The following is a 13846-nucleotide window of genomic DNA, read 5'->3' as shown; positions in this document are numbered from 1 at the left end:
TTATGAACAACTGCAAACTGCTCAAAATTTATTTGCTAGTTTTTAAAAATCACATGCACACGCCTACGTGAGCATCAACACACAACATACATACACACACATAACACCCCTGATTTTCATTGGTATTATTATGATTTCTATATTGTGCACCTTTCTAATTCGAAATCATCAATTTTAACAAAACTTAAACGCAATGTTGTCGCAAGCAAAATCAAAATAGATAGTTGAGAAAATAACGTGCTAAAATAATCGGCAACACTGTTACTGTCCAAGTTTGAATAATAAACATGTCAAATCCACAATAATTAGTCAAGAATGACTATTATCCAAATTATGCCATTTAAGAATTATGTAAATTAAGACACGGTTCGAGTTCTTGAAGTGCTTTCGGTCTAGAATAACTATGAATAATTCGTAGCCATGGCAGATGTGAAAGAAGTTCAAGGGAGCGGTTTGAATGAGTTCGGAAGTGCCGAAGTTGCACAGGAGAGCTCCATAGACGAATTTGAAGCTCCAGAAGCGCGATTCGAGTGCCCAATTTGTTTGGCTTGGCTTAGAGATCCAGTACTTACCTCTTGCGGGCATCGGTTTTGCAGGAATTGCATTCGAGAATGGTTAGAGTAAGTGCCTAAGTCTTTCGGGGTGGTAGGTAATATATTTGGTTATACCAAGTATGCCTAACAAATTTACCTTTGCTTTCCATTCATTTTTCAGTAATAAGTTGAAATGTTAGTTTGATGCGAGCCTTCCTGGCAACTTCTTTCAGTGCCGTCTCCTATCGGAGGTTGGATATCATCACTGCTATTCTTACGTTATTTGCCGCTATTCTGAAATGATCTATTGAGCTACAACCAAACCAATCCCTCAAATTTCTCAACCATGAATTCTCCTTCTACCAATGCTCCTTCTTTCCTGTATCTTTCTTTGCATGATCAATCTAAGCATCTCATATCGCTGTCCTCTTATTATATGCCCAAGGTATTGTACTGTTCTTGCCTTTATGGTGTTAATTACTTCACATTTTTTACCCATTTCTCGAAGTGCATCCATGTTTGTCCTTCTTTCTGTCCATGATCTATCTTTTCATAACACCACATTTCAAACGGCTGCAGTTTGTGTTATGTGCTCCTGCTTAACCGTCCATCCTTCCAATCCATAAAACAGTAAGTACTGCAAACACATAGCACCTTAATGTTATCACTCTTAGTTCTATTGTGAGATCTCTGGAACAGCTAATAGTCTTCAATCTCACGAACGTATTTATTGCTGTTTCTATTCTAGTTCTTATTTCTGTTGTTTGGTCGTTATTTTATGTGATCCACTTGCCCAGGTATTTGTATTTTAAACCCTTTCTATTTGTTGGTCAATAAATGTATGTTTGAATTTTTATTTGGCCTTTATTAGGTATGTTTATTTTTAGTCCAAGCTGTTCACAAAATGCACCAGTTCTGTATAATCGTCTGTGGAGTTCTTCAGCGGAGCTTGCTATAATCGCTGTGTCGTCCGCGAGTCTTATATTGTTTATAATCTTTCCGTTCACCATTATTCCCTCATTTTCAGATAATAGTACCTCTTCAGAAATTGATTCACTGTATACGTTAATGAGCAGGGAAGGGGAACATAACACATCCGTCTCACTTGTGTTCTTATTTCCATTTCTGGGCGTTGTTATTATCCACTATTGTTTGTGCGAGTTGATTCCAATAAAGATTTGTTATTATTCTTAAGTCTGTTGTCGAGGTTTTCTGTTTGGAGAATTTTGACTAGTTTTTCGTGTCTTATCGAAGACTTTTTCCATATTTATGTCTTGACACCCCTGTGCTAACACATTTAGTGCAAAAAACGCTTCTCTTGTGACTAGTCTGTTTGTAAACCCAAATTGACTATCATCTATTCTTTCCTCTAGTTTTTTACTGATCCGTCCATAGTTCTGTATTCACAGCAGTCGTTCGCGTTTGTGGTTTTTGGAATAGCGCAGAAAGTGCAGAGTAACCATTAATTTTTAAGGGAGTTTAAACAGCCAAGCTTTCTCTGGTACTTCTCTATCTCTTCGCACTGTTCCCTTAGCAATTTTTCTCTTGCTTGTTTAATTTCATGCTTTAACTGTTTGTCTATCTCTTTTTCGTATTATCTTTAGTTTTAAATTGTCCCCTTTCATCCATTAACTGATGGATCTCGTCTGTCATCCATTGTTTCTTTTTATGTGTTTTGGGTGTTTCCCTTTGACTTCTAGTTATTTCTGTACTTATTAGACGCCATTTGCCTTCTATTTCAGTGCTTTGGAGATTTTCCTCCTTTACATTCGTCCATACTATGTTGATCTCCTCTGTCAAACGTTGTTTTGTTTCTGGATCTCTTAGTCTGGTAGTATCGATTTGGGTCTTTTCTGAACTTCTTTTTATTTGTTTAATTGTAAGCCTGCTCCTATGTCTTCACTTCTCGTAACTTGATGATCGTCACCTTGTGTTTTAGTGGATTTTAGGACATTTATCAAAATCTTGTAAAAGCTTTCTATGTCGTTATCTGGTTTATTAGCTGTTGGGGCATAGACCTGTATGATGTTCACTTTCATATTACTTGAACTCAGTTGTATCGTTAAAATTATATTTGAATATGAAGCGAAATCTGTTACTGATTTTATGATTTCGTTCAGAATTACGCACACTCCATACCGGTGTGAACCGTCTTGCCTTGCCTTCCTGAATAGTATATGGTTTTATTTTCTACCATTATCTTTCCGCCATTGGGTCACAAAATAAGTCGACATTTTAATTTGATGCGAACCTTCCAAGCAACTAAAAGTGCTTAATTATGTTTTAAAATTTTGTGTACTTAACGAAAGCCTATAAAAAAAATCGGCAAAGAGACGTTTTTTTCAGTTGTTCTAATGTAAGAGGCACATAAAAGCACCGTAAAAGCATGCGAAATCTCCACATATGAGTAGATTTCGTATATCCAATTTTATAGAATTTTATTTTTCAAACTGGTGAAAATGTTAGCACATACGTTTATCGTACAACTACACATATACCTATAGTATATTGTTTAATTCACAAGCACCCTTTATTTTAATGTTCATTGTTCATTGTTCATCTGATTCATGTTCTAAACGAATAGAAAACATCACATTACTTAGTGATTGCTATTTACAGGCGATTAGTACGTTTGAAAGGTAAACCGTTGGATAGTATTTATTCATACGAGGGTAGTGATAGAAACTCATGCCGAGTAAAGTATTAAAATATCCAAACAAAATAAGCAGACACCAACACTGCAGAAAAAAAAATTTAATGAATTCAATCGTAGATAAAAACTTTCCTCTAATAAACGTTTTAAAGTATTTTGGAGAAACTCTAAATAAAGTGGTCCATTCAGCCGTGGGAGCAATGCAAATGTTCCTATAAAAAAAATTCCCAACGATGCCGGCCCATATGTACGGTTGGCGACACATAAAAGTAGACGACTCCTAAGATGATTTTTCCGTCTTTTGGTAAATCAGGCTCGGCGAAATACGTCAAATATATGGACAATGTATGTCACAAACTTGTTTTAATTTGACAATTTAATTAATCTTTTTATAAATCGTGCTCTTCGATTTTCTAAATCTCTCAGCTACTGTTTTTGTTAACCATCCTTCCTCGATTATTGTTATTCGAGTTTTTCAAATACTTTTGAATGTCTCATTTTGATAATGGAAAAATTTATTTGTCAGTGTTATGTCATTTAATCAACAACTATTTAATCGTCTACTTTTATGTGACGCAGACTGTATATTATTTGAAGGAAATAATCGTAGAATGAGAGTTTTCAGCGCCCCATACATTCAAATTATATACAGTACCCGCGTAAATAATGAGGTCCCCCTTATATTTTTTGAACCTTTATAGCTATTGTCACATAATTTGGGACGACTACATAAGATAAAATTATCCATCTTTTAACATAAAAATAGTTTGACTTTTGACATAAAGTGACAGTCTTACGCCATTTTAGTTCGGTTTTTTCTAATGGAATAGATGGTCGAATGACACATTGTTTGGAAGGTGTTTATCCTCCCGTCAACCGTCAATTTGTAGATCATTTGTTTCAGTGGTTTTCGAATGACCAATTGCCAATTAAATATCTGATAAGTTTGTTGTTTTTTCTAGCGCTGTATAAAAATGTATTTTTATCTAAACCGACTTAACCCTAATTGTAATTATCACATACAGCAATGCCTACCCAGATATTTTATAAAAGTCGATGCGTGAATTCATCTCTAACTTTTGCTAATGTGTCTCTCGGTATTCCAAAGCCAACGTTCCTTATTCTTTCTCTCAGGTCTTCAATTGAATCAGGTTCTGTAACATAAACTTGGCTCTTGAGATATCCCCAGAGAAAAAAAGTCCATTGGTGTAAGATCGGGCGACCGTGCCGGCCATTCGACTGGCCACTCCCTAACTGCTCTTGATTAATGAAGGGGTGCACCGTCTTTGTTGAAAAACTGTGTCACTCTGAAATTCCTCCGGATTGTCCCTGACGATTCTTTGTATCTCTGGATAAATCTGGTTTTGTAACATATCTAGATAAAGTTTACCGGTAAGATTCTGATCAATAAATATGGGACCGACTAAATGATTTCCAAGTATGACAGCCCAAATATTTATTTTCTGTGGAAATTGTGTGTGGTTTTCTCGAAATACGTGTACGTTCACATCAGACAAATACCGTACATTCTGCCTATTCACAGTCTCGTTCAAAAAAAGTTGATTCGTCGTGAAAGCAAATTCGTCTGGCCTGATCTGGAAATTGTTTCGCACATGAGTTCACAAAACTCCATACTCCTATCCGGATCATCTTGAATCGTGATGAACCAGACTGGTTTTGTATGGATGGAACTTGTTTTTCTTAAGATATGCATTCTTCAGCAGCGTATGACTGCTGAAAATTGGTGACCATAGTGGCGATAATGTCAATTGTTTGGCTTCGGGAATAGCCTTTCTTCCAGTACTGTTTTTCCGGTCAACACTGCCAGTTTTCACAAACTTTTGGAGCAATTTTACGTAATACTTTCGGCAAATGGGACTGTCAAGGAATCTTTCGCTGAACAATCGTACCGCTTGATGTAAATTTCGACCAGCTTCTCCGTATATCCCCACCGCTTCAGTTCCAATGGGCGTCCATAACCATGTTTGCATTTAAATTAACTTGGGTACTTAAAAAATACCTAATAAAACTTGAACTTTCAAACGTAGATAACAATGATCGAAACTATCAAAAACTCTCAGAGTAAATAAAAAGTTACTACTTAAGGAATTCAAGCATTAAAATAAGGAAAAACTGTGGATTTAAGCGAACTGGATACGAAAACAAATAAAAATGCACTCAACAGTGTTTAGGGGCGTCAAATAACATGAGGTAAATGACAGGTGTGTAAGTACAAAGTAAGCGTCCCAAATTTTGTGACATAGCTGTTAAGGTTCAAAAAATAAAAGGGGGTCTCATTATTTAAACGGGCACTGTATATATATCCATCGGGTTACAACGTTGTCCGCCTCCCGATACCCAATCTCCAGCCGCCTTGGTCCCTCCAGGTCTTCGTCCAGTCCTCTCCCCTGGATCTGTCCGTCTATACCCTCTCTCCAGCTTTCCGTGGGATTGCTCTCTTTTTTTCCCTTGTGGTGTCCAATGCAGACTATCTTTGGAAGTCGGTCCTGGCCCATCCTCTGCACAGGTCCGTATCATCTGAGTTGTCCAGTCCTTATATAATCTACAATATCGTGCTTTACTTCCATCATTTTCCTTATCCTTCCATTTCTGATCTTTTCCAATCTAGACTTTATTGCCGCTCTTCTCCAGTAGTCCATATATGCAGCTTTTAGTGCTTTCTCTGCTCTATCCTTTATAACCCACACTTCACTACTATACGGTAGTATACTTTTAATTATTGTGTTGTATATTCTGTGTTTGTTTTCCTTCGTAATGTGTTTATCCCATAGTATGCCGTTTAACATGGGCACAGCCTTCCTGCCTTGAAGATTTCGTTTGACCATTGCTTCCTCCAGACTTCCTTCTTTCGATATTTTTACGCTCAGGTATTTGTATGTGCTGCAGCATTTGATATTCTGTTCATTATTCAGTTCTTGCACGATTTCTTGTTCCTTATTATTGAGTGTTTTGACATTCCAGGAGGCTCCTCTCATAAAATGTTTCCGTTTCCACTTTGTTATCCTTTTTCGAGCATGGTTCATCATCTGTATATGAGTGCAATTCCCAGGCGAGTTATCGGTTCTGTGAGCCTGCTAAGAGTTTTACACTAGGCAGGGAGCTAAACTAACCTTTCAACACTCCTATTTACCCGGACTTGGGACCGGCAACATGGCCCCTCGGCTACTCAATCCACCCAGAGTTCCTGACAAACTTAAAACACAAAATGACTTTTAAAGCCTCTATCTTAAGGGGCCTTAACTAGTATCTATCATATTAAAAAATTGCCAGATTATACCAGGTACTTTGGACAGTATAAGATATTTTTATATGAATTTATCATGTTATTTTTACACCTTGTATTTGTAACCGAAAGCATGCCCACATTTTCCGGGACACCATGTGTATAGTTCCACTTAGGAGATGCCTTCATCATGCGTAAAGAAAGTTACTATGTAGTAAAAATGTGATTCATAATGTAGCATGGTGTCTGAAAATATTTGCGTCAATTACATCTAATAATTATATTATGTTAAACAAAGATCTCATTTTCTTCTCCTATAGTTAATATCTGGTAAGTTGCCATAAAACATTTAAATAACTCGCTATAAATCTTAAACAATATGTATGAATCACGAAGTGATTTCATCGCTTTATTGTAAATTCCGAAATAATTTCATTCATATACGCTGTGGTTTCAGAAAGGAAGATGCGTGCCCTGTTGACAATATAAAACTGAATAAGGACAAAGACATTTTTCCTGACAATTTTACCCGGAGGGAAATATCACAACAGAGAACAAAATGTCCAAATATTCTGAGAGGGTGTTTAAAGGAGCTGTCTCCTTTAGATGTGGATACTCATCTATTAGTGTGCGAATTCAGGTAATGAGAGCAATATTCGGTAATTAAGTAGCTAACTAAAGAAGAATGATTTGTAGGCCCCCAGAATTGCCTGATCACGAAAAGCTTCGCTGTGTGTTTGTAAATGTGGGTTGTTATGAGAAGTTCGAAGATGACCCAAACTTACAAAGGCATCTTGAGCAAAACGTTCAGCAACATTTATTAGTATGTTTCCTACAATAATCGTGTGGTACATTCTATGTAATTATCTTTGTAGTTGTTATCACATGCCTACTCAAAAGCCACCTTATCCCAAAATAATAGCGAAAGTGCTAGTTCAGCATTGGCGCAGGCGAACTTTTGGGATCCGCCATCCAAGAACGAAGCATCTGGTAGTCCGTTAGGTGAAGACGAAAATTTGCAAAATCTCCTGAAGTAAGAATGTTTTTATTATGATTTATGGAAGATATAAAATACAACGAATGTATGTATGTCTTTTTAGAGCTTTATATGAAAAGATCATATTTTTGGAACAGAAAACCAGAGAACAGGATATTATTATTGCCAATATGTCGGAACAAATTTCAAACCACTCGAGCACAATTTCGAATTTCCAGCAGAGATATTGCAACGGCTGCTTCATATGGCATTTTAATGACTTCAAGAACAAAATCAAGGCAATGCGGGAAAATCCACGAATCATGCATTACAGCCCAGGGTTTTATACCAGTGCTTATGGTTACAAGTAAATATTTTTATTAACGACATTTGAATCTAATTTTAAGTGTTTTGGTACGAATTTATTTATGAAAGATTTAGACTGTTCTAATTAGAGTTTACATTGAAAGAAGTCCTTCAAAACATGCATATTGATTTAAAGTAAACCACCTACTTAGGTTATTTGAAAAGTTGGGTCGCATTCGACAGTATAAATAGCGTTTATAATTTTTTATTTGAAAAAACAATTATAGCGTTGATTAAAAACAGTATAAACACACATTGAAATAATTTTTAAGTTTTTGGGAAATTTTGATATTGATCTTTCGCTAACCAGAGGCAGGAAAAGTTTGCTTTGATTTTATTTGTAAATATTTGATACTGAGGAACAGTGAATATACAGGGTGTCAATTTGAAAACTTTCCACCCTTAATATATTTTTTGCAGTCGGAAAAATCGGAATAACCCGTCAATTTTATTTGTAAGGGGGACACTTTAAATTAATGTTTTTAGCTTCCTTATTTCAACCCCTTGGGACGGGTACATGCCAACCCTAAGGGTGATTATCTAAGATTCTAAAATCTTAGAATCGAGTGGCACTTTCTTGCTTCTTATCCTGAGATTTCCGAATAATCGCGTTTTAAAGTTGTAGAAACAATTAAACTTGCTTGCATTCAGATACCAGTTTTCAGGTTAGTGTTTACACAAAAACAATTGTATTGGGTCTCCTTGTAATACAAATGATTAGAAGAGTAGGTTACACTGTTAAAATCGTTGAATCAGGAAGAAAATCTAGTTTAAATTGATTTCTTATTTTTTATTTAGATCTTATTTATTTATTATTTTACAGCGACAAAAATATATTTTTTTATTTTCGGAAGAGAAATTTCTACAATAAATTCTGTCATCTACTTACGCACTATCTTATAAGTCGTTCAGGTGTTGTCAATTTTCTTGTTCTCAAGAATAATAAGGTCTGTTTTTGAACTCTTCCCTAACATTTCGGAAAACTTGACCGGGAATCGTCCGGCATTCTGCTGCAATTCGCGTTTTAAAATCATCAATATCAGTATGGTGAATGGTAATGGTGAAAAGGGCCTTTAAGGCCTACTCGCCGGACCCATTCGGGTTCCCCCCACAGAACTACTACTAAGAAGTAACTAATGTGAAGAGAATTGAACGCTATTTAAAACAATGTGCCATTCGACCCCCTTCCCATTAGATATTCTAAGAGCGACATCTACCCTTTCTGGAGGGCCAAACAAGAATGCAAAAAATATTAATTCAAAGTGTCCCCCTTATAAATAAAATTAACGGGTCCTTCTGATTTTTTTTATTTTTAACTGCAAGAAAGATATTCACGCACTCACAATTCAAATGTTTTACTTCTTCTACCCCTAATAAAAGAATACACTATTTACTCATGGTAAGCTGTACTTTTGGAACAATGACTGCATCGGATGACTTTAAATTTGGCTCATTTGTGGTATAGATGAGTCAACGTATCAAATGGAAAAATTATCACATTGTTACTACTTTCCAGGCTGTGTCTTAGAATAAATCTGTCTCCAAAAGATTTGAACTATTTGGCGGTTCTTATTCACCTAATGAAATCGGAGCATGATCAAGCATTGGACTGGCCATTTTGCGGCAGACTGACCGTTACTATAGTACATCCAATGTAAGTGTATGCTCATTTAAAGTCATGGGTAGTACTAATAAAACTGTAACGTTTTAGCCAGTGCTATAAAAATATGAAAGAAACGATGATGTCGCGACCAGAACTTCAGGCTTTCAACCGTCCTATTCACGACTTAAATCCAAAAGGATTTGGCTATACAGAGTTTGCCTCTATTGAGGAATTGTATGACCAAGAATTCATTACTAGCAATCAACTGATTATCAAAGTCAATGCGCATCCCGTATGATGTAAGTTTATCAGATACTCAGACTTTCTAATAATTGCTTGAACAATTAGTGTTATTAAGTAAAAACATACATATATATATTTGTTATAGATAACTCGAATAATTTAAACATATCAGAGAAAGAAAAAAGTATACAATGTGCAGTAATGCAAAAATATATATATAACGCGATATATCTATTAAGAGGCAAACTGTTATGCGGACTGTACCAGTAGAGTATTTTATACATTCCAAGTCTAATTTTATATACAAATTACTATTAAAAATTAAATAGTTTTAAGTGTGTAAAGAGGTACACAAACACTCACGAAAAGGACATAACGATTTATTACTTTGAGCATTTTTGTTTGCTTTAATGCAACGGATACATAAAAAAATATAAAATTTAATTATATTACAAAACTTAATTTTACATAACATAATTTGTGCCGTATAAACATAAATAAATACAAAGAAACACTTATGATTTTAACCTAATTACATACAGTCTCTGGGAACAACATCCAGATTTTGAAGCAAAATAATGACACTATAAACATATTACTTCAAATCGAAAAGTGAATTGACAAGGAAAATCATCAAGATTCTTTAAATAATATAACCAACATAAATTGACCAACTTTTGTTAATAAACATGTACCCGAGGGTTTTGTTAATTCCAATAATGGGTCACAACATTTACTTTTATCTTATACTATGTGCATTTTCCCACAGGATTGCCCCCAAAAACTGATTTTCTAATAACATAATAAAATAAGATCTGTAATGATTTACCTAACCTTTCTTTGGGTTCAGTGGAGTATTATCAATTATTGCAAACAACCTTGGATCTTCTCGATCCATTCTTGCGCGGACGTGGAATCTGACGCGCAAAAGTTGTATGTTCGACGACTAGTTCGTAGCTAAAAAAGAGAAAATGGTTTAGATCTTGCAAATAATTAAATCTGTCATACACACATCAAAGAAAGATTTGTCGTCAGTTTTCTTTGGCGGCCCTGGAGCTGGAGTAGTTGAACTTACTGACATCACCTCAGCTAATTCTGCAAAAAACTAGGTTAACTGGGGCGTAGGTAAGTATTTATCTAAACTTACCGATTAAACCTTTGCAATGAGAATCCTCTACTGCATCATAATAGCGAAGTTGATGCTTGATCGAATCCAGCACAAACCATCGCTGCTTCCAGCCCTTAAGGAGCGCACCTCTTTTATAGAGATATCCCTCATGAGTACGGTTTTCCGCGACGTTGGAAGAAAACTGCTCATAGTATTGTTGACTAGACGTTTGACGTGCGCTACCTATAAAGGCAATCAATGAATTGCTATTTAGAAGATTGCAAAAGAGGCAAACCTGAGCTAACAGAACCATTATCACCGCCACTGACTTGCATCGTTTGAGTAGCTGATGTGTCAGAAATCGCTTTGTACTTGGTGCAATTGTTGGGAACCCCTTCTGAACATTTCTCGTGGCAACTGTACCCACAGTCCATGCATCTCATGCCGGTCTAAAATTAATTACTTGGAAAAAAACATCTTACTTTAAACCTCGCGAAAGTACCTTAACGGGACCCCAAAGCAGATTGGAACACGAATCGCAATGAGTAGGAGTGGTGTAGTTGTACTTCTCGAAACGATGTGGATGGGAATATACCAAAGAAGCTTCAGCAGCTCCAACCATTTTGCCTGTAGGGCAATTACAATTAATTTCCGTTTTTAACTTAAACGTTTACTTACCCCTCATTAATATTTCTAAAGTGGAGCGCTTATGTACCAGTCTACCATGCGATCTCACTAGAGCTGTACTAAATGAAGCATGTCGCTAAAAAAATAAATTACCTGCAATATTAAAATTTAAAAAGGACAGTTGGCGACACATAAAAGTAGTCGACTAAATAGTTGTTGTGTAAATTTGACTTTCTTCCTTGGTCTGACTGAGACCAATATGATGACATAATACTGACCACTATTTTTCCTATTATTAAAATGCCGCATTTAAGATTATTTGTAAAAACGGAAATAATTATATTAATCGAGGAAGGATGGTCAACAAAAACAGTAGCTGATAAATTTGGAAAACCGAAGAGCACGATTTATAAAGAAATTAATTAAATTGCCAAATTAAAAGAAGTTTATGACATGTAATACCTTGTAAATATATATATTTGACGTATTTCACAAAGCCTGATTTAGTAAAATCGGGAAAAACCGCGAAGTGTAGCCAACTTACGTTTTTTTTTTGAAATATCAGAATAGGTGTGCACCTGGAAACACATCTTGGCGTTCAAGATGCATGAAAGTCACCGTTAACTTTTTCATTTTAGTACTTTAACTTTAATGCTATAATAAGGAGTTTCCTTGAAAGTACAAGTGCATGAAGGCAAATTCAGGTAATTTAGTTAGCAGACCACGAGAGCAGTGTTACGACGGTGATTCTGTCCGGTCCACAAGTCCGTTTATCAATTGGAAAATAACAATGTAAACTTTCATTATTTCATAAATAGAGCAACCAATGGTCAAAGTATGTTTCAGTTTTTAAAGTGAAAGTTATATGCGATTGCTTCCGGAAAAAAACGCGATTATCGCCTTTTTAAAACTTTTTCGTTGTTTATGCAAATAGCACACCTTTTCAAGCTTTCGCACCTCGATATTTTCAATAGGTATACCATTCCCGAGCGATTCTAGTAGTTATCTAAGTTACGTCGCGTTAGAGCCATGCCAATCTGTAACCCTCATGGTCTCAACTCTCTTAACTCTACTTAACAAATGCATCGAATAACAAAGGATACCCGAACACTGGCAGAGAAGCGAGACAATCCTTCTCTAAAAAATGCGACCACGCTGATCTTGATAACTACAGACCAATAAGCCTGCTCTCGCACCTATACAAGCTCCTCACGAAGATTATAACAAACCGTCTAACTAAGAAACTAGACTCCTACCAGCCAGTGGAGCATGGCGGATTCCGCAAAGGCTACAGCACGACAGACCATATACAAACTCTCCGTTTACTGATTGAAAAGACAAACGAATACATCAATATCCACTTAGTATTTGTCGACTATAAGAAAGCTTTTGACTCAGTGGAACAATGGGCAATTATGCACTCCTTAGATAACGCCAGGGTAGATATACAGGACTCCTCAAATCCATAATACGAAACATCAGTAATGGTAGTTAAATTAGATGAAAACCTGAAAACGGAACAAATAAAAGTGAAAAAAGGAGTAAGACAAGGCGATACACCTCACCCAAATTATTTACGCTAGCATTAGAAGACGTGTTCAAGGGGCTAAGCTGGGAGGAGAACGGAGTTAGAATTGACGGCGAATATCTCAACCACCTGCGTTTTGCGGACGACGTGGTTCTAATAAGTGAATACCCATTGGAACTGAAGACTAATCAAACTACTAAACCATGCCTTTCAAAAAATAGGACTCGAGGTCAACATCACAAAAACAAAAATCATCAGCACGCAAAACATTCAACTTTCAATCGGAGGGAATGAGATTGAAAATGTAGACAGCAGTTTTTTGTTTATGCCTGGGGCATTATAGTTTTTTGTTTATGCCTGGGGCATAAACTAAAAATTGATAAAGAAAATCGAAAAGCGGAAATACCGCGAAGAATAGGTCAAAGTTGTGCTGCATACATAAAACTAGGATTTATACTCCGGAACAGAGATAGCTGCATACTCCCAGTAAACACTTACGGGCTGGAAACAATGAGCCTCACAAAAACAGCGTACATCGCCTGCAATGCCCGCAGCGAGCTATGGAAAGACAAATGCTGGGGGTCAGTTTAAGAGATCATATGAGGAACGAAGAGATTAGAAGAACCGGAATAACGAGAATAGCCCGATTGAAGTGGCAGTGGGTATGATGACACGTGGCCAGGATGGACAACAATAGATGGGCATCTAGAGTACTGAAATGGAGACCATGGGAAAGTAAACGAAAGTTGAGTAGACCAATGAAGAGATGGGCGGCTGACGATATTAAAGCCGCAGCGGGACGAAACTGGACATAGAAAGCACAGGATAGAGATATCTGGAAGAAACTTGAAGAGACCTATCTCCAGCAGTGGAGAAACTACGGTTTATGAAGAAGACGGGGGGACACCTTGTATAGAACCGAGGGACAATTTTCAGTGCAGAGCCTTCTAATCTTCTTTTCTAAT

At 36.4% G+C, this 13846-nt stretch overlaps 2 protein-coding genes across 8 annotated transcripts in view; one reads left to right on the top strand and one right to left on the bottom strand.

The window, feature by feature from the left end:
- The first annotated feature begins 251 nt into the window (after positions 1-251).
- Positions 252-13846, top strand: part of LOC109541363 (TNF receptor-associated factor 6) — an 18330-nt gene continuing 4735 nt past the window's right edge. Inside the window, exons 1-8 of one of the 2 annotated variants that reach the window (XM_048670800.1) lie at positions 252-620; positions 6888-7070; positions 7127-7253; positions 7306-7463; positions 7531-7773; positions 9289-9426; positions 9484-9674; positions 9764-10335. In XM_048670800.1, the coding sequence (XP_048526757.1) occupies positions 421-620; positions 6888-7070; positions 7127-7253; positions 7306-7463; positions 7531-7773; positions 9289-9426; positions 9484-9673 (1239 nt within the window). In that variant the 5' untranslated portion in view covers positions 252-420 and the 3' untranslated portion in view covers position 9674; positions 9764-10335. Of the gene's footprint in view, positions 621-6887; positions 7071-7126; positions 7254-7305; positions 7464-7530; positions 7774-9288; positions 9427-9483; positions 9675-9763; positions 10336-13846 lie in introns of those variants that run through there. The other variant, XM_048670799.1, reaches the window with a different exon arrangement.
- Positions 9983-13846, bottom strand: part of LOC109541362 (myotubularin-related protein 13) — a 43502-nt gene continuing 39638 nt past the window's right edge. For all 6 annotated transcript variants that reach the window (XM_048670790.1, XM_048670791.1, XM_048670793.1 and 3 more), the window contains 6 exons: positions 11405-11489; positions 11229-11353; positions 11022-11175; positions 10766-10969; positions 10631-10713; positions 9983-10575 (listed from right to left, as the gene is read on the bottom strand). In XM_048670790.1, the coding sequence (XP_048526747.1) occupies positions 10483-10575; positions 10631-10713; positions 10766-10969; positions 11022-11175; positions 11229-11353; positions 11405-11489 (744 nt within the window). In that variant the 3' untranslated portion in view covers positions 9983-10482. The remainder of the gene's footprint in view (positions 10576-10630; positions 10714-10765; positions 10970-11021; positions 11176-11228; positions 11354-11404; positions 11490-13846) is intronic.

The sequence above is a fragment of the Dendroctonus ponderosae genome, unplaced genomic scaffold, assembly GCF_020466585.1.
Source record: "Dendroctonus ponderosae isolate FM_Combo_2020 unplaced genomic scaffold, Dpon_F_20191213v2 Dpon_F_20191213_1, whole genome shotgun sequence".
Taxonomy (NCBI): domain Eukaryota; kingdom Metazoa; phylum Arthropoda; class Insecta; order Coleoptera; family Curculionidae; genus Dendroctonus; species Dendroctonus ponderosae.
Note: the sequence above shows the minus strand (reverse complement) of the source record. Positions and strands in the feature narration are given on the sequence as shown.